Source organism: Brachyhypopomus gauderio, chromosome 1, assembly GCF_052324685.1.
Source record: "Brachyhypopomus gauderio isolate BG-103 chromosome 1, BGAUD_0.2, whole genome shotgun sequence".
In the NCBI taxonomy this organism is placed as follows: Eukaryota; Metazoa; Chordata; class Actinopteri; order Gymnotiformes; family Hypopomidae; genus Brachyhypopomus; species Brachyhypopomus gauderio.
Genome location: NC_135211.1, coordinates 19,224,749 through 19,243,417, shown reverse-complemented (window position 1 = coordinate 19,243,417; position 18,669 = coordinate 19,224,749). Strand labels below are relative to the sequence as shown.

At 43.5% G+C, this 18,669-nt stretch overlaps 1 protein-coding gene across 2 annotated transcripts in view; it reads right to left on the bottom strand.

Annotated features, from left to right (window-relative positions):
* Positions 1-14,980, bottom strand: part of bean1 (brain expressed, associated with NEDD4, 1) — a 41,334-nt gene extending 26,354 nt beyond the window's left edge. Inside the window, exons 1-3 of one of the 2 annotated variants that reach the window (XM_077000610.1) lie at positions 14,518-14,980; positions 12,953-13,024; positions 12,543-12,674 (exon numbers count right to left, since the gene is read on the bottom strand). In XM_077000610.1, the coding sequence (XP_076856725.1) occupies positions 12,543-12,674; positions 12,953-13,024; positions 14,518-14,545 (232 nt within the window). In that variant the 5' untranslated portion in view covers positions 14,546-14,980. The remainder of the gene's footprint in view (positions 1-12,542; positions 12,675-12,952; positions 13,025-14,517) is intronic. The other variant, XM_077000619.1, reaches the window with a different exon arrangement.
* Between the last annotated feature and the right edge of the window lie 3,689 nt (positions 14,981-18,669).

Here is an 18,669-nt window from a genome sequence, read left to right as displayed (position 1 = left end):
CAACAATTGTTAAATTGTATTTGTTTTCCATTTTATTAAAAAGGGCACCAAATTATTTATATCTATTTATTTTTTGAGGGTGTGTTTATTTATTTATTTTAAGTTTGAGGTTGCATTGTGTCAGTGCTTAAACTATGTTGGAGAAAGCCTTCTAAAAGTTACTGGATGTTCTCACTTGTTTTTTGCTTGTTTCTGGTTGCACCGCAAAGGGGAAATTTAAGTGAAAAATAAATTAAAACTTTTTTAACCATTCCTTTATCATCTGTAGTTTTTTAGTAGAGGAAAATAAATCAAAATTGAAAATCGGATAAAAAAAAAATTAATCGAAGATTTTTTTGGGGGGCCATATCGCCCAGCTCTACTGATACTATACTGATACGATACTGACCTTGTACGATACTATACGATACTGATACTATACTGACATTGTACGATACTATACGATACTGATACTCTACGATACTGATGTTGTACAATGCTGTATGATGCTGTACGATACTGTATAATACTGATACTGTATGATACTGATACTGTACGATACTGACATTGTACGATACTATACGATACTGATACTTTACGATACTGATACTCTACAATAGCGATGCTGTACGATGCGATGCTGTATGATACTGTTTGATACTAATACTGTAATACTGTAATACTGATTCTGTATGATACTGATACTGTACAATATAATACTGATTCTGTACGATGCAATGCTTCACTAGGACTGAAGAAGAGCACACAGGAATGCTTCACCATCACCTTCAGTATCTGAATCTTCTGCATGATCCCTAAATACTACAGCAACGTCCTAATCCTGTACACACATTTCCCCTTTATAACACTAATGGGTAACAAACTGAGACACCTCCTCACACAGCTCTTGAAGCTTCATGATACATCACTCCCACTGTAACAGCTCTTCTGTGTCTGTATTCCTCTGATGCTAACTCTCCCTCATTCTTTCTCAAAAAACATTATTTTGTGCTTTACTGTAAGATACAAAACAGCAAATAAATAAAAATATAAGATACAGACACACACACACACACACACACACACACACAGATTTAGAGATCCTGTCTTTGCACTCTTTTACATGTCTCACTCTTTTTCACTCTGTTTCTAGAAGTTCCGCTTCACCCTCAGGAGAAAATGCAGTTGGCGCAGTCATTAATAGCCAGTATGGCCTTTCACCTCCTCACCTATCCTGTGAGACTAGGCTGAGAGGTGAGAGTATGGGGGGATCTGGACACCTCTCTCCCACTCCCACACACTGACCCACATAACACACAACACAAGCTGTTCTGGTTGGAGCAGAAACAGCACCTTCAGCAGAGCAATGACCAGCTTACAGCCTTAAACATGCTGAATGGGCAGGTTCGCATGGAACCCCATCTAAACAAGCTCACCCACAAATCCCAGAGCCTTCATCACCACAGCCAGCTTCAAGGTCATAGTTCAGCAAAGTGAAACTGGAGCACTCGAGCGCTCTGTGGGTGGGTTGTAGGAACACAAGCATAATGAGGAAACAGCCCATCGCAGGGCCAAAGACACATCCGGGTACAGATTACATAAGCCCTTCTCAATGGTGCAGGCACACGTGGCACGTTCTGCCTGTGTGAGCAGCTATCCTGCCTGGCCTCAGTCACATGAGTGCGGACTCTGAAGCATCCATTCCTACTGACTGGAGGGGTCTTTAAGTGAGATAAGACGTGCAGTCTTCATCTACACCAAAAACCTACTGGCAGATGTAGCTCATTCACAGCTGAGACTAGGGCTGTGACGGTATGGATTTTTTCTTACCGCGGTGAAAGAGCAACGTATAACCGCAGTAACGCGATTAAACCCCCCCCCCCCCCCCCCCCCGAAAAATATAATAAAATTAATAAATTATAGTTTATAAATAAAACATGCACTTTTTAAATGAACAAATACTTAATTAGTCATAAAGTAAATACTTTACGCAAAATTATGGCCATAATATTGTTAATATTGACGTGAATAACGTTAATTATAATATCTTATTTTTCCGTCTTCATGTTTGCAAGACAAACCAACATGTTCACTTTGTCCGGTTTAAAGAACGATCTAAACGAGGTGGCAATGTTGCCTGCCGTGCTGAATACACGCTCCGATGGAGTGCTCGTTGCGCAAACTGTATATTTTCTGGCAATGTTTGACAGAAGAGGGAATCCATTTTGATTTTTCCGCCACCGGGCAAGTGGGTCTGAATGCGAATCGAGGGCTTCCTCCTGCAAATACGTGGCGGGTTCAGTATCCGCACCGGGCTAAAAGCCACATACAGTTGTGGTCAAAAGTTTACATACACTTGTAAAAAACATAATGTTATGGCTGTCTTGAGTTTTCAATAAGTTCTACAACTCTTATTTTTCTGTGATAGAGTGATCGGAACACATACATGTTTGTCACAAAAAACAGTCATAAAATTTGGTTCTTTCATAAATTTATTATGGGTCTGCTGAAAATGTCACCAAATCTGCTGGGTCAAAAATATACATACAGCAACATTAGTATTTGGTTACATGTCCCTTGGCCATTTTCACGGCAACTAGGCGCTTTTGGTAGCCATCCACAAGCTCCTGGCAAGCTTCAGGTCGAATGTTTGACCACTCTTCTTGACAGAATTGGTGCAGTTCAGCTAAATGTGATGGTTTTCTTGCATGAACCTGTTTCTTTAGCACTGTCCACATGTTCTCAATGGGGTTTAAGTCAGGACTTTGGGAAGGCCATTCTAAAACCTTAATTCTAGCCTGGTTTAGCCATTCCTTTACCACTTTTGATGTGTGTTTTGGGTCATTGTCTTGTTGGAACACCCAACTGCGCCCAAGACCCAACCTTCGGGCTGATGGTTTTAAGTTTTCCTGCAGAATTTGGAGGTAATCCTCCTTCTTCATTATCCCATTTACTTTCTGCAAAGAACCAGTTCCACTGGCAGCAAAACATCCCCAGAGCATAATACTACCACCACCATGCTTGACAGTAGGCATGGTGTTCCTGGGATTAAAGGCCTCACCTTTTCTCCTCCAAACATATTGCTGGGTGTTGTGGCCAAACAGCTCAATTTTTGTTTCGTCTGACCAGAGAACTTTCCTCCAGAAGGTTTTATCTTTGTCCATGTGATCAGCAGCAAACTTCAGCCGAGTCTTAAGGTGCCTTTTCTGGAGCAAGGGCTTCTTTCTTGCACGGCAGCCTCTCAGTCCATGGCGATGTAAAACACGCTTGACTGTGGAGACTGACACCTGTGTTCCATCAGCTTCCAAATCCTTGCAGACCTGCTTCTTGGTGATTCTTGGTTGACTCTTGACCATCCTGACCAATCTCCTCTCGGCAGCATGTGATAGCTTGCGTTTTCTTCCTGATCGTGGCAGTGACACAACTGTTCCATGCACTTTGTACTTGCGTATAATTGTCTGCACAGTTGCTCTTGGGACCTGTAGCTGCTTTGAAATGGCTCCAAGTGACTTCCCTGACTTGTTCAAGTCAATAATTCGCTTTTTCAGATCCACACTGAGTTCCTTTGACTTTCCCATTGTAGCTTTTGTAGCTGAGTCTAATCACTGGGTCAAATGAGCCCTATTTAAATGGGCTCATGAGAAGTCAACAGCTGTAGTTAATCAGAATCACTTACAAGAAGTGAAGAGGCCATGACATGAAGCTAATTTGATTGACACAACTCGCTACATCACCAAAATTGACAAATTTTGTTGCTGTATGTATATTTTTGACCCAGCAGATTTGGTGACATTTTCAGCAGACCCATAATAAATTTATGAAAGAACCAAATTTTATGACTGTTTTTTGTGACAAACATGTATGTGTTCCGATCACTCTATCACAGAAAAATAAGAGTTGTAGAACTTATTGAAAACTCAAGACAGCCATAACATTATGTTTTTTACAAGTGTATGTAAACTTTTGACCACAACTGTAACTATTAACACCAAATTAACTATATACATTGAAAAAACAATACACACTGAATTAAAAACTAAATTAACTATTCACAATAAATTACACACTGAAATAATTATACACACTGAATGTACTAAACATATGATAAAATGGCACTACTCAGGTAAGGGTACATTATTTGTGAAGAGCTACAAAATACATATGATTTACATTGAGTACGGTAAATGACATGCATACACTGACATGCATACACTGACATGCATACACTGACATGTATACACTGACATGTATACACTGACATGTATACAGTGACATGTATACACTGACATGCATACAGTGACATGTCTACTCTTTAAATGTGCAAATGTGTTTAAACATTAACATATCAGACTATAGCCTGCACTAACAGACAAGCTGGAAATCAGACTGTAGCCTGCACTAACACACAAGCCAGAGATCAGACTGTAGCCTGCACTAACAGACCAGCCGGAGATCAGACTGTAGCCTGCACTATAAGACTGGCCATGTACTATAATGCACACACATGCAGAAAGAAAACTCTGACAAAAATACACGGAGACACAAAGACTACAGCAGCTGTGGAGAGAGGAAGAGTGAACACACTGCCAGTCTCACGGAGCAGCAGTTGGTCTCTTTACAGAGGCACCTGCGTTTTCCTGCTTTCTAGTTCAAGGGCAAAATATGGCAGCGTCACTAAAGCTACAGGACATCAATCAGACTGCTGCGTGAGAGCTTACACACACATACATGCATACATGCATGCACACACACATATGCGCATAATGTGCAGCAGTGCATGCACACACACTTGAAACACATACATGCACACATTCCGCACAGGAGTGCACACACACACACACACACACACACACACACACACACACACACACACACACACACACACACACACACACACACACACACACACACTCTCACATGCTACATGGTGTGAGAATCATGCATAAATACATCTCAAGCTGAATTACTGTGTTTGTTTGCAATGGAGATTAACAGGCATATTAATTCAGGGCACATAACAGGAAGTGGAGGCCGTTGTGACAGGCGTGCTGGGAGCTGGATGTGACTCAGAGAGACGGCAAATATCTGGGTCATACTGGATCCGAGAGACTCAGACCTTCCCAGCCTGCACCAGCACTCACAGGGGAGGATCACCGCCTGCCTCTCCTTGTTCACTAATCACCAGCTCGTTACTCGGCTAGACAACACAGCGGAGGTCTGAGCGCCATATTCACTGCCCAGTACACACTCACACAAGCAGAGGTGTGGCTGCACCAGTCTACACACACAACATCTCAACACTGTTACAGTGGCACAGCCAGCCAGACACCAACTGAACATGCATGCACAGAGTGAACTTGTTAGACCTGTCACATGTCTTAGTGCCCCTGCAAGGGCAGATGGACTGGGTTTGGGCAGCTGGAGGTTAAATTCTTCAGAAAGGTTAGGGTTAGGGTTAAGGTTAGGGTTAGGGTGATGTGTTGATACATTTACCATTTAGAAGCCACAAGAAGCCAGAAGACACCACGGAGTGTTGATCCATAATAGGGACCGATCCTGGATCCACACACCTGCACATGAGCATGTGTTCAAACCCACACTGGGAAGCAGAGGCTAAACAGAGTTTCCTCAGTCTACTCAGCTAACGGAGGAACTGTCAGAGAGGTTTTGGAAAATGGAGAGTGAGACAGAGAGAGTAGAGAGAAAAGGAGGGAGTGACAGAGAGAGGGAGAGAGAAGCAGGAGGGAGGGAGAGAGAGAGAAGAAGTAGGCAAGTGCTTGTCAAAAGCTTTCCGTATGACTGTCTAATCAGTGAAGACTTTGAAGCCAACAAGGGTGGAGGTGTTCTCCCCCACACACAGATCTATACACAGCTCCACCTTCAGCTCCTCACACAGCTCCACCTTCAGCTCCATCTTCAACTCCACACACAGCTCCACCTTCAGCTCCATCTTCAACTCCTCACACAGCTCCACCTTCAGCTCCACCTTCAACTCCACACACAGCTCCACCTTCAACTCCACACACAGCTCCACCATCAGCTCCACCTTCAACTCCACACACAGCTCCACCTTCAACTCCACACACAGCTCCACCATCAGCTCCACCTTCAACTCCACACACAGCTCCACATTCAGTTCCACATACAGCTCCACACACAGCTCCACACACAGCTCCACACACAGCTCCACCTTCAGCTCCACATACAGCTCCACACACAGCTCCACCTTCAGCTCCACATACAGCTCCACACACAGCTCCACCTTCAGCTCCACACACTGCTCCACCTTCAGCTCCACCTTCAGCTCCACCTTCAGCTCCACATACAGCTCCACCTCAGAGGAAAGCTGCTACCAGATGATGGGAAGGACGTGTGGATTCCTGCAGATACCCTGGATGTGTGGATCCTTGCAAATTTGCTGCAAGCAGTTCCTGCTGAATCCATAGTGGGATGGTGATTTATTGTATATCTGATGATTCAGTTCCTACTATAGTCAGATGAGGTTAACCAGAGTTAACCTGGCAGATAACACTGGTGACTTGAGTAAGCTATCAGCTGCTTAAGCAGTGTGACACTGCTTCAGTAATTTTACAGGTTTAACCTGACCATCTTTAAAAACCTCTGGGCCTGTTCCATGTCTGCCACAATCCTTTTTCTCCTAACTATAACGACATCTTAGCTCAACACTGCAAAGCTTGAATAATGCCTGTAATGCCTTTCAGTACTGTCAGACAGTTTCACAGTCTTCATTTGTTCTTCCAGCCCATTACGTGTCTTTGCTGAGATGGGGCCTCATTGTCAGAGGCATGTGAACAGGGCCCAATGACATAATGGTCAGTGAGTGATATTCTGCACATATCCATCCCTCCCACACTCCCCTCCCACACACCTCCTCATGCACACTCCTCACACACACCCCGCACACACATCCCGAGCCCACCAGTTTAGACCTATAAGATGCTTAATGGAAACAGCAGTGAGAATTATTTTCAAAGAAGAAGAGAAAAAGACCCCCCTGTCTCTGTGGTAGCGGTGGCTTACAGAGGCTGTGTGTACGCCCCTTTCAGATAACTGCAGATTACGGGAAGAGCGTCCGTTTAAAAATCCCGCTTCCCATTTCATTTACTCCAGATTAGAGGAAGGTGAGAGGATAAACCTGTATGTCTCAGTCAGCGCACATCCTAGTGAGGGGGGCTTAAGGCGGGAGGGCTGCATTATCCACACCTGCAGGGTTTTAGTGGGCCAGAGGAAACAAGTCCCATTTCCACAGGATTTGGCAGCCATGATCCTCTGAGCACACGGCTGGCCTGCTCACCCCTGCCATCAGGAGCCTGGGGCTCCGTCACTGGGATGTGCAGGTAGAGCGGCCCTGTTCACCACCTCCGCAGCGTCGTCCACTGGGCCTGCTGTCCGCCAGGCAGGCGAGAGAGGCGCCAGCCGCATGGAGCATGTGGGAGGGGGGAGGAAGGGTACAGCTGAGCAGTCGTGAGGGGGGAGTCCTTCTACTCACTGCACTGCACTGCACACTGCAACCACTGTTACACAACTGATGACTGCACACCACAAATACTGCTACAGGACTGACCAGTACACACCAACAACACTGCTACAGGACTGACCACTACTCACTTCAAACACTGCCACTGAAATGTCCACTGCACACTACAACCACGGCTACATAACCACTGTAGCCACTGCTGAGAGCTGCAGTGATGTACACTTGTATGCACATGAACCAAGTTCTTTCTCAGTGATGCTAATTTTTATTTGATTTTTAAATATAACAGAGCTCAAAGATTTTTAAAAGAAAAAAAAATTAAAAATATATTTGAAGTCTTTAACAGAGTTTCATTTATTAGTGCTCCACTGATCAAAATAACAAAGTCTGCAGTAACTGTTCTGTAGCTCAATTAACCCGTCTGGTTTAACGAACCCCCAGTGTGCATTTAAAGCCAGCTGGACTCAAATGAACCTTGCAATAGAGAGCTTTATTGTGGATACCTCTAACACTGAACCGCCGACGACAGCGGCACTGCACATACAGGTAATTACCCTGGAAAAACGTTTTCAGCATTAGAAAGTGAGCATGGCTGGCTGTGGTGTGGAGGGAGTGCTAATGGTAGCTGAGCACACCTTCTGACCTCCTCATCCGAGCCTCAACACTGGGGCTGCAAGCAGCTTCATCTGCACTCTCACACTCCCACACCACACAGCCAGAGCTGCCTCAACCGCTGTGGGCTGCTTTACGCTTTATAGCTGACTCTGTGATGCTGTCTCTCTCCCCCTCACACACACACACACACACACACACACACACACACACACACACACACACACACACATATAGATACGTGGTTATGTAAGGAAGATTTTTGAAGGAGAAATTGCAAATGAAACCGGAAAAATGTAAGAGCTCTTAAGCACTTTGAACATTGGAAGATTGTTACCTCAGTAACTGTTTCCTCAGTAACTGTTTCCTCAGTTACAAATCAGAAACAATAAAAATGGAAGGAAATAGTCTGAAAATCTATAATTGTTTTTGCATAATTTATTTGCTAGTGCTCCAGATAAAGTAGCAGAACATTAGAAGAGATGGGAAATCTGAAAAGTCAAATCTGAGTGATAGTATCATAATCTTAATACTTAATATAGAAGTGTTCTGAACTTATATGGTTGATAAGCTTTGTACATTTCCCATAAAATATTGATTTTAATTTGATTAATATTCTGTGATCTCACTTTTAAACTTAATTTTTGTAAAAAAAAAAGCATCTGAACCCAGGATGACCAGACTGCAACAGATCATTAGACTGCAATAGATAGAGCGAAGGAAAGAATGATACAATGAGAGAATGACAAAAAAATTATAGAATGATAGAGGAATGACAGAATGCAGAAAAGCACTCCAGTCAGGGAGCCTAGAGTACAGTGTGTGTGTGTGTGTGTGTGTGTGTGTGTGTGTGTGTGTGTGTGTGTGTGTGTGTGTGTGTATGTGTGTGTGTGGGGCCTCCACTGGGAGATCGGAGTGATGACCTGGACTGCGCCCCCTCCTGGTGAGACCAAGGAGCTGGGACTCTGCCCCATATGCGGTTGGACTTGTGTTGATGCTCTCAGTGCTAATGCTAAACATGGGGCAGATATGCACAGGCTGTGAATGTGGCAGTGGACATGCCCACTGATGCAGAGTGATGAGAGCTAGCAGACACATGACGGATCAACCAAGCACTGATGTGGCCTCCAAAACAGAAACAGAAATGCAGAATTGTCTCCCTCTCACCATCTTTGCACTCTGCTGTGGCATTTCTTGGTCCTCCCCTGCTCTCTGAGACACAGCCGTGTGTGTGTGCGTGTGTGTGTGTGTGTGTGTGTGTGTGTGGGTGTTAGGCAGGAATGCCCTGGGGCTGTGTCTGCAGTGATGACGGATGTTCTCTGGAACAGGTAGGTATATCAGGGTGGAGTGTGTGTGTGTGTGTGTGTGTGTGTGTGTGTGTGTGTGTGTGTGTGTGTGTGTGTGTGTGTGTGTGTGTGTGTGTGTGTGAGTGTGACAACATGGCACTCCCAGGAGAAGCAAGTGTGGCAGTCTGGCTGCCAGGAACAGCATGGAGATCAGTCATCAGGACACCACCAATCAGCCACACACATGGAACATCCACCAATTAGACACACACACACACGGAACAGCCACCAATCAGACACACACATGGAGCATCCACCAATCAGACACACACACACACACACACACACACACACACACATGGAACATCCACCAGACACACACACACACACACACACACACACACACACAGAACAGCCACCAATCAGACACACACACGGAACAGCCACCAAACAGACACACACACAGAACAGCCACCAATCAGACTCACACACAGAACAGCCACCAATCAGACTCACACAATGAACAGCCAACAATCAGACTCACACACTGAACAGCCAACAATAAGATGCACACACAGAACAGCCAACAGTAAGATGCACACACAGAACAGCCATCAATCGTACGCAGTGTTCTGTGCATCAGCCCAGCTTGGTCAGATAAAGCAGCTTACGGCATTTGCTTCCTCTAACAACGTGCAAATGAATCTTTGACCTCTAAACGATTCTTTAAACGTCAAATGCTCCTTTCTGAAACACTGTGAAGTGAGGAGATGTTTCAGGCTCTTCATGGACCTCCTCCACACATTTTCATTCAAAGCTGTGGAGATCTGCCAGTGGTCTCATTAATATTCATGAAATTAATCATCCCTCCTCCCCTTCTTGTGTTATAAAACGGTTTATTTGCACATTTTAATCTAATGAATTAGAGAGTGCAAAGACTGATACTCATTTAACAGTGGGGAAAAGACCAGTAACAAGACAGTCAAAGGGGCTCAAATAATCAAATCTCTTTAGACTTAGACTGTTTCCATATAAAATTGATCAAAGTAGGAGAAAGAGACCCTACTCTAGCAAGCAATGGGTGTGTCTGAGACAGAAAGGATTAACAGAGATCATCTGACTGCACCAGGAAATCACTGAACTATTCATGACAGCATTGTTTCATTTGGTCATAATCCCAGTCCAAGCAGATATAAATAATCCAACTCTCAGAGGGCTGCTTTAAATCACGACAAAAACTGTATGCTACACATTCTACATAGACATTATCATAGCAACTACATAGAAATCTACACTATCACCATGTAACTGTCTACTCCACTATGAGCAGTGGAGATATTTGCATTAAACTGTGTTTGTTGTAATCATCTCTTTCAGTCTGTTGTACTAAAGGTTATACAGCTTGCCTGTACACCACATTTGTTGCACCACTCAGACATCAGGAGGTTTGTAACCCCATAAACTACACTTTTTGGACATTTGAAGATTTAGACGACACAAAAAAAATCTCTCACACACACACACACACACAGCTTTGTACATATACTGCAGAATGTCACACCATAGAGAAACACATACTATGAATGAGCAAAGTGGAATCAGGCAAAATGGCTCCTCCCTTCAACCAGAGCCCCGCCCCCCAGTTGTCAACTCCTCCTCTTTTTAGTCAGGCTGCAGAGGTGCATGAGGAAGGGATGCAACCCTGGGGCTCCTCTGACATTTCAGGTGTGAGATAGATGGACTATGAATTATATATGAGCATGAATCCAGCGACTGAGCAGGTGAATGTTAGTCTGTGCTGAAGCCCTGGGGAGGACTGAGTGCTTCCTCACCTGCAAACACACAGCTACACAGCAGGCACAGGCTGCATTAAAAATGAGAACCCCTCCTAATGCAGATGGACTACATAAAACATTCATTTCACAGCATCTTGACCAAAACAAGATGGTATAGCAGTGACTAAAATCCCTCAAGCCTCCACACTCTCGGTGACATGCACCTCCCCAAAATGTCACCGTGCTCATCTTCTTCTGAGAGCTGCTGTGCTGCGGCTGCCGTTAGCGCGCTAGTGTGAAACCGATTGGTGGGGTTAACCGGGGAGGCAACTCGTCGTTCATTAGCCTTCTGATGGTAGCAGCTTGTGTCATGACTGCCGTTAGCAGACACAATCTCCCCTGTCTGCAAACAGCTTAGCAAAAGGTCAGGTGGCATTAGCAGCAGACGGGAACGCCGCATGGCCGAGCGGACGCCGTGTTCTTCAGCGAGATGTCCGTAAAGCTCGGAGGCCACTCAGCAAATAAGATCTGATTTCAGAGATGGGAAACGTACATGATGTCACACGGCAGTGTTTCCACAGGGCATCACTGCACATGAGGAAACAACATGTTCTGCTTCCCGAGTAACAAAATGTTATGGTGGAAGACCAGATTCTGGGACACACAGAAGACAAAGGGAGCTTTTCCTGACCCTCAGACTCCTATTAGAGTCACTGTGATGAGGGTAGTGCCGTTCTCTGGAATTATGATTGGGTTTATTATCTGGGATTATATATGCGTGTAAGAACACAGCTCACAGCTGATGCCATAATCTCATGTCCATGTCAGCTCATAACGTGCTAGCAGACATGGACACTCCATTTCATGCATTGAAGCACAGCCTGAGGGGCAAGTGGAGCTGTAACTCCTCCCTCAGGGAAGCTGTAACTCCTCCCTCTGTCTCATATCTCTGTTCTTCAAAGAACAGTGAAGGAAGACTCATGAAACACCACCAGCAGCCATAATAACAAATAAACCAGACAATTAAAGCAACAAATAAAACCATACAACAAAAACAGCAAACAATAAACAAAGAGCAGCAACAGCTATTCTGACCAATCAGCTCAGTGTGGAGCCCATACACCTAAACTGCCTCCCAGTAACTTGTTGCCATGGTTTCTGCCATGACCCCAACCTGGCTGACTATAGTTCAACTTGTTTATATCTCAGTATAAAACAGGAAATCAAGTTTCTGAACCTGCCATCAGGGAATGTGTGTGATGTGTTACAGTAAAGACGGCTGGAGCTCATACGCGTGCTGCAGAAAGGATGAGACAAGTGAGAACTCCTCGACGTGCAACAGGACAGCGAACACAAGCGTCACCATCGCCAGCAACAGCCCCGCAGCCTTACCTGAACAAATCAGCTTCATCAGCACGTACTCCCTGCCACAGTGCTTCCTATTGGGACATCTCAACCAGTTAAATGGGCAGGGGGCAGACTCGAATCCCTCTGTGTGGCATGCAGGAGTAATGTCCTCATCTGCTGGAAGGAGAGCACAGAGCTATGACCATGCCAAGGAGACTGCGGCATGGGACAGAGTGACTGGCACTAGATACTGCCCACAGGCCATGCCCAAGCAGGCCACGCCCACAGGTCATGCCTACTCAGGCCACACCCACAAGCCATGCTCACTCCTCACACCCATGCTTCATTTCTGCAACACTATCACTTGTATGTGGATGCAAGATGCAAACAGGCAGACACACAAACACAGACACACATTTCAAATGTAGATTCATTAGAACACATAAGGTACTCACTGGCTTTGGAGAATGTGCTGATCTCACTGGTGTTTGAGATGGTCAAAACAAGACACACATGCAGCAGGAGAGCTGGAACCACAGAAAAAGAGACGCAGAGAGAGAGAGAGAGAGAGAGAGAGAGAGAGAGAGAGAGAGAGAGAGAGAGAGAGAGAGAGAGAGAGAGAGAGAGAGAGAGAGAGAGAAAGAGAAGCACAGAGAGGGAGGCATAGAGAGATGGGGAGACAGATAGACAGATTGAGAGAAAGTTAGAGATCCTGCAAGCGAGAGCATTCGTCTCATTTTCATTCTCTGTCAGCCTGATGATAGTTTGACTGGTATGACTAGCAGAAGTTATGCTGGGCCATCCTGAAAATTGACTGCCACTGGAAGACCAACTTCAGGCACACTGATTCAGGCAGACTGGTTCAGGCACACTGATTCAGGCAGATTGATTTCATTTAAAACATTAACCCTTGTCCTCCATGTTGCAACAATTTTTTCGTCAAACCTTTATTTGTTATATGGATATAGTGTCTACCTGCCATATAAGAATATCTACCAACATAGAATGTAATATACAATACAACATACATTAAAATGTCAATGAAAAATACAATTACAATAGCCTATATTTTTAGATTTTATCAACAAATGTATCACTAAAAATATGACATATTAAGCAAAACTATGAAATGATCTTGATGTGTAAATTATTTTTGGCTAGTTTTATTTTTGTACACCAATTAAAATATGATGAATTACACTTGGTACTGCAATTAGTTTAAGATTCAGTTTAAGATTTTAGTTTAAGATTCAGTTTTTATGGACACGGCAAAACGCTGCTCTAAAGTTTTTGAGAGTAACAGAAACAAATCAATTTAACACGGAGAAAAGATCGACAACTTAATAATTAAGCAGTCTTAAATGCCGTGACTTCCACACGTCTCGCGCCCCGTCTCGCGCAGTATAGGATTGACCTGTTGACGCTTGCGCCTGACGGCAAAAGCGCGTTTTAGCGCTCCAGACTCAATGTGGACTTAACAGTTCTGCTGCTTTTCATGCACACCATAGGATTGTATTGAGAAAGCTGTAAGTTCAAAATGATAGTCTGTCTCAGGAAAAATAAAAAAAATAAAAAAACAAAGACGTATTTAGAGGAGAAAAAAACAAGAGACAAACTAGAACATTTCCGAGCTAAAGAAATAATATGCAGTGCATTTCTGTTGGTTTGGACTCCTGGTGTCTCACTTGTGGTTTTGTCGATGGTTTCTGGGTAAGGCTGTATGTGGTTCTGCAAACCTGCGAGGCTCCCGTACACCCCTCGCAACCTTTGTGGGACTCCACAGTTTGTTAGGTTCCCTCCCCGGACATTTCAATATGAAACGAAACGGAGGTAACATAACGTTTCCTGATCCCAAATAAGAATAAAAACATCGATATCGAGACGTCGGTTACATAAGGTTAGAGTGCCTTTATAGGAAGGGTATATTTAGCGTAAAGGCTCTCCGCATATGTCACATCGCTAAAGCCAAATAGTCCCGAGTCGTACGATTCGTAAGAAAGAGCAGAACTAACCTACTTACCCGGCTGCAGGTAAGACAATATTCCCATGCGATGTAAATCTGTTTTCAGAGGTCTCCTGTAAACCCAAACGGGGTCGCACTGCGTGACGTCCTCTATTGTACGTGCTTTATATCTATATATACATATTTTAAGAATGCATCACTTCCTCCGTGCCGCTGCGAAATCTAGCGCCAAAGATATTTAACCAGAAATCTCTCAAGGTCTTGCGATTACCCGAGACATACTGTGCACGAAAGAAACCAGCGATGCGAGACACGAGGCTTCGTTGTAAACGTTTTTAATGGCTAAAAGGCATTCTAAAAGACATAACCTACATTTACAGCCTCTACTCCCTACAAATAGCCTAATGTAAAGTGGCGCATCGTATTCCCTCCTCCTCGTGGCTCATTCGCTGTGCGCGGCTGCCCAGCAAACAGCGCGATGACTCAAAATTTCATTCAGAACCGCAGGCGGCGGGTCAGGCGCGAGCGTGCTGTGTCCTGTCGCGCGACAGGACACAGCGAGCGCGCTGCTCCTGAGTCTGTAAGTGAAGCTGGAGATAAATTTACGATAAACGGAGAGTCTTCTGTACTAATCACTACACATACCTACATTCATCGTACGCACGTTTCTATGCTTGCAGTAGGCTATAGAAATAACATTTTATTTGCCATTAGACTGGAATTTTCTTGGTGTTACTTGGTGGCGTAAATACACATCAACATAACGCTCATTCATCTTCCTACACGGAATGAAAATTACAACAATAAAATAAAAGTACACTCATAATGTGTAATCCATAAAAGCATTAATATGTATTACACGTAAAATAATCCCATCATGTAAACCATCCACACTCTCCACTACGTTAGTGTTCACTGTCAAATTGATTTACTACACCTGGTTTTCCAAATATTAAAGTTGCAATATTAAACATTACTCCACCATATCTAATGGCATACTATATCTTGGCTAGCTGAAGTAATCTGTTAAAAGTTGACCTGTGGTTTCATGTAGTGGCAGAAAATAGATCCCTGGATCCCTCTAGGGATCTGTTTCCCTAACATACATGAAACCTTGTGATCTTTAACTGTAAAAGGTTAAGATTCATTCATGGCAGACCTAAAAACAAATTTAGCCATCTTGCTTGCTGAATCTATTTGCTCTAAACAAAAACTTTTGCTTTTCACACTGCTCACACATATTCATACTTAACAATTTTGATATTTAATTTGTCATCACTCTTAGAAGCAACATTCTTTGATTTGGCCAAAATGTTTCTAGTAAACCAAGGCCTGTGTTCTTTCTGTGTATGGTCTTTGTTTTAGTAACAGTAGAAGCACAGGAACAGTACAGTAATTCATATTATTACATATTTTAATGCAGGGTATGGATTATTATATTGCACTGTACTCTATGGAAGTATGAATTATTTTATTGTACTGTACTCTATGGAAGTATGAATTATTCTATTGTACTGTACTCTATGGAAATATGAATTATTCTATTGCACTGTACTCTATGGAAGTATGAATTCTAACTGAAAGAGGAAAATCCGGGTATAACTTCATTCATGTGTGTATCTCTTCTGCATCTCTTGTGTGGATGGAAACAAGTGAAAAATATGTTTGTGTGTGCCTGTTTCCACGGCAACATTAATTAGGGATTGATGCGAGGGCACAGTAATGAGTCCTGTCTGCTGTGTGACGTATGTCTGTTCTCTCCACCACTGATCATGGGGTCTGACTGGCTCTGCTAACACAATACTAAAGCCCTGCAGCTGAGATCTACTCACACAATACTAAAGCCCTGCAGCTGAGATCTACTCACACAATACTAAAGCCCTGCAGCTGAGATCTACTCACACAATACTAAAGCCCTGCAGCTGAGATCTACTCACACGGTACTAAAGCCCTGCAGCTGAGATCTACTCACACGTAGGGTTGCAACGGTATGAGATTTTCACGGTATGATAACCGTCTCAGAAAATACCGCGGTATCACGGTTATCACGGTATCACAGTTAGTTTGTATATTATTAAAAGATACACTGACCCTTAAAGAAATTACAAGTTTTTTTTTGTTCAATTAACTATTTATTGTAGAAACCTGCAACTATTGTATACAAAATGTCTCATTTAAAAAAAAAAAAGCTGTAAACTTGTTTATATAAATACTGCAAAATTAGAGAAACCTAAATCATGGATTTCAGTACAATTATTTAAGTTTAAATTATTTAATATCTGATAAACTCAGCCTGGGTCAGTGTCTGATCAACAACTGTTGTAAACGTCCGTTGTACTGCCACCAGATACTGCAGAAAGAGAGGATTTATTTCTGACATAATCACAATAGAGATTTCTATTTTAAGGCTTTCACACCGAGTCTGGTTTTAACATGTGAAAAACAGGCACGTTAGAATTTGAAAATGAACGCATGTAAATTAATGGCGTCTTTCACATCCAGTGAAAGCAAGGACCATAAAAAGCTAGGTTTATTCTTTTCACTAGTGACCGTAGCGCGCGACTCCGCACAGTTCTCTCGTATCACGTTAACAAATACGAGCCTCTTGTAATTCCAGGACGAAACATGAGAGAATGTGAAGACGTTAAGATTGGGCGTTTTGAAAATAAACAACCATTAAATAATGTGATAAAAAGCGAATTATTTCGAGTATATGTATAAATATTTAACTTTATTAAGTTTAACGTGCTGGGAAATATTGAAATGGACCTTTAAAGTGACGTACAAGTGATTTAATTCCACCTTGTAAAGGTGTATGAACCCTGCAAACATGACTTTGTTCATTGCGCTGAGGCGCGGCGCGCGCAGTTACAAAATTCGAGAGGTGCACGACCTCGCTAATCGACAGCGCGTGAGACCCTCGCGCACGGGCGGAGCCACCGCGATTACGTCATTTTCGCCGCTGACATTAGTTTAGCTTTTTTGTTTTTGTTAAAAAATTTGTTAAGTCTGATACACTTTCTGCCATTCTCACCGCTGTGTGCTGAGTAGCTGAACCGGAGCGGAGTTGCGCATGCACGGGTCAGTTTCTCCGCTGGCTTGCTTTTTACCGGTAATAAGCAAATGCACACGGTATGATAACCGTGCATTTTAATACCGTGGTATACCGTGAAACCGGTTACCGCTGCAACCCTACTCACACGGTACTAAAGCCCTGCAGCTGAGATCTACTCACACGGTACTAAAGCCCTGCAGCTGAGATCTACTCACACGGTACTAAAGCCCTGCAGCTGAGATCTACTCACACGGTACTAAAGCCCTGCAGCTGTGATGTGCTCACCTGATTCTAAAGTCCTGCAGCTAAGATGTGAGCAGACAGCCCCTCAGGTAGCACTTTGATCCATTCAAACCCAGGACTGTGTTCTGCCCAACATGTTGCACTGTGAGGGACCTTCTACTTACCTTCTTCTTCTACCTCCACTTCAGATTGTCTGAGATTGTAATCTGAGATTACAATGAGGCAGTGGTGGAGAGAATGTTAAGACTTGTGTGGTGTTCCTGTAGCTCAGCTTATACAGGCAGAGTGGCACCAACACACCCAGATTCAGGACTCCCATGGCCCACACACACACATGCACATGCACACACACACACTGTATCTGTAGTAGTTACCTGTAGTAGTTACACCTGTAGTAGTTACACCTGTAGTAGCTACACCTGCAGTAGTTATAGTTGCAGTAGTTACACCTGTAGAAGTTACACCTGTAATAGTTACAGTTGCAGTAGTTAAATGTGTAGTAGTTACACCTGTAGTAGTTACAGTTGTAGTAGTTACACCTGTAGTAGTTACACCTGTAGTAGTTATACCTGTAATAGTTACAGTTGCAGTAGTTAAATGTGTAGTAATTACAGTTGTAGTAGTTACACCTGCAGTAGTTATAGTTGCAGTAGTTGCATATACTGTATCTCCTCTTTGGCCTTCCTCTTTGTCTTTTTCCTGCCAGCTGCATGTCTTAAATCCTACCAATATTCTACCTCTGGACATGTCCAAACCATCTCAGTCTGACATCTCTAACTTTATATTCCAGTTGTTCAACCTGTGCTGTACCTCTGATAATCTCATTCCTAATCTTTTCTATCCTTGTCACCCCAAAGAGAACCACAACATCTTCATTTCTGCCACTTCTGTTCTTTCTCCTGTCTTTTTGT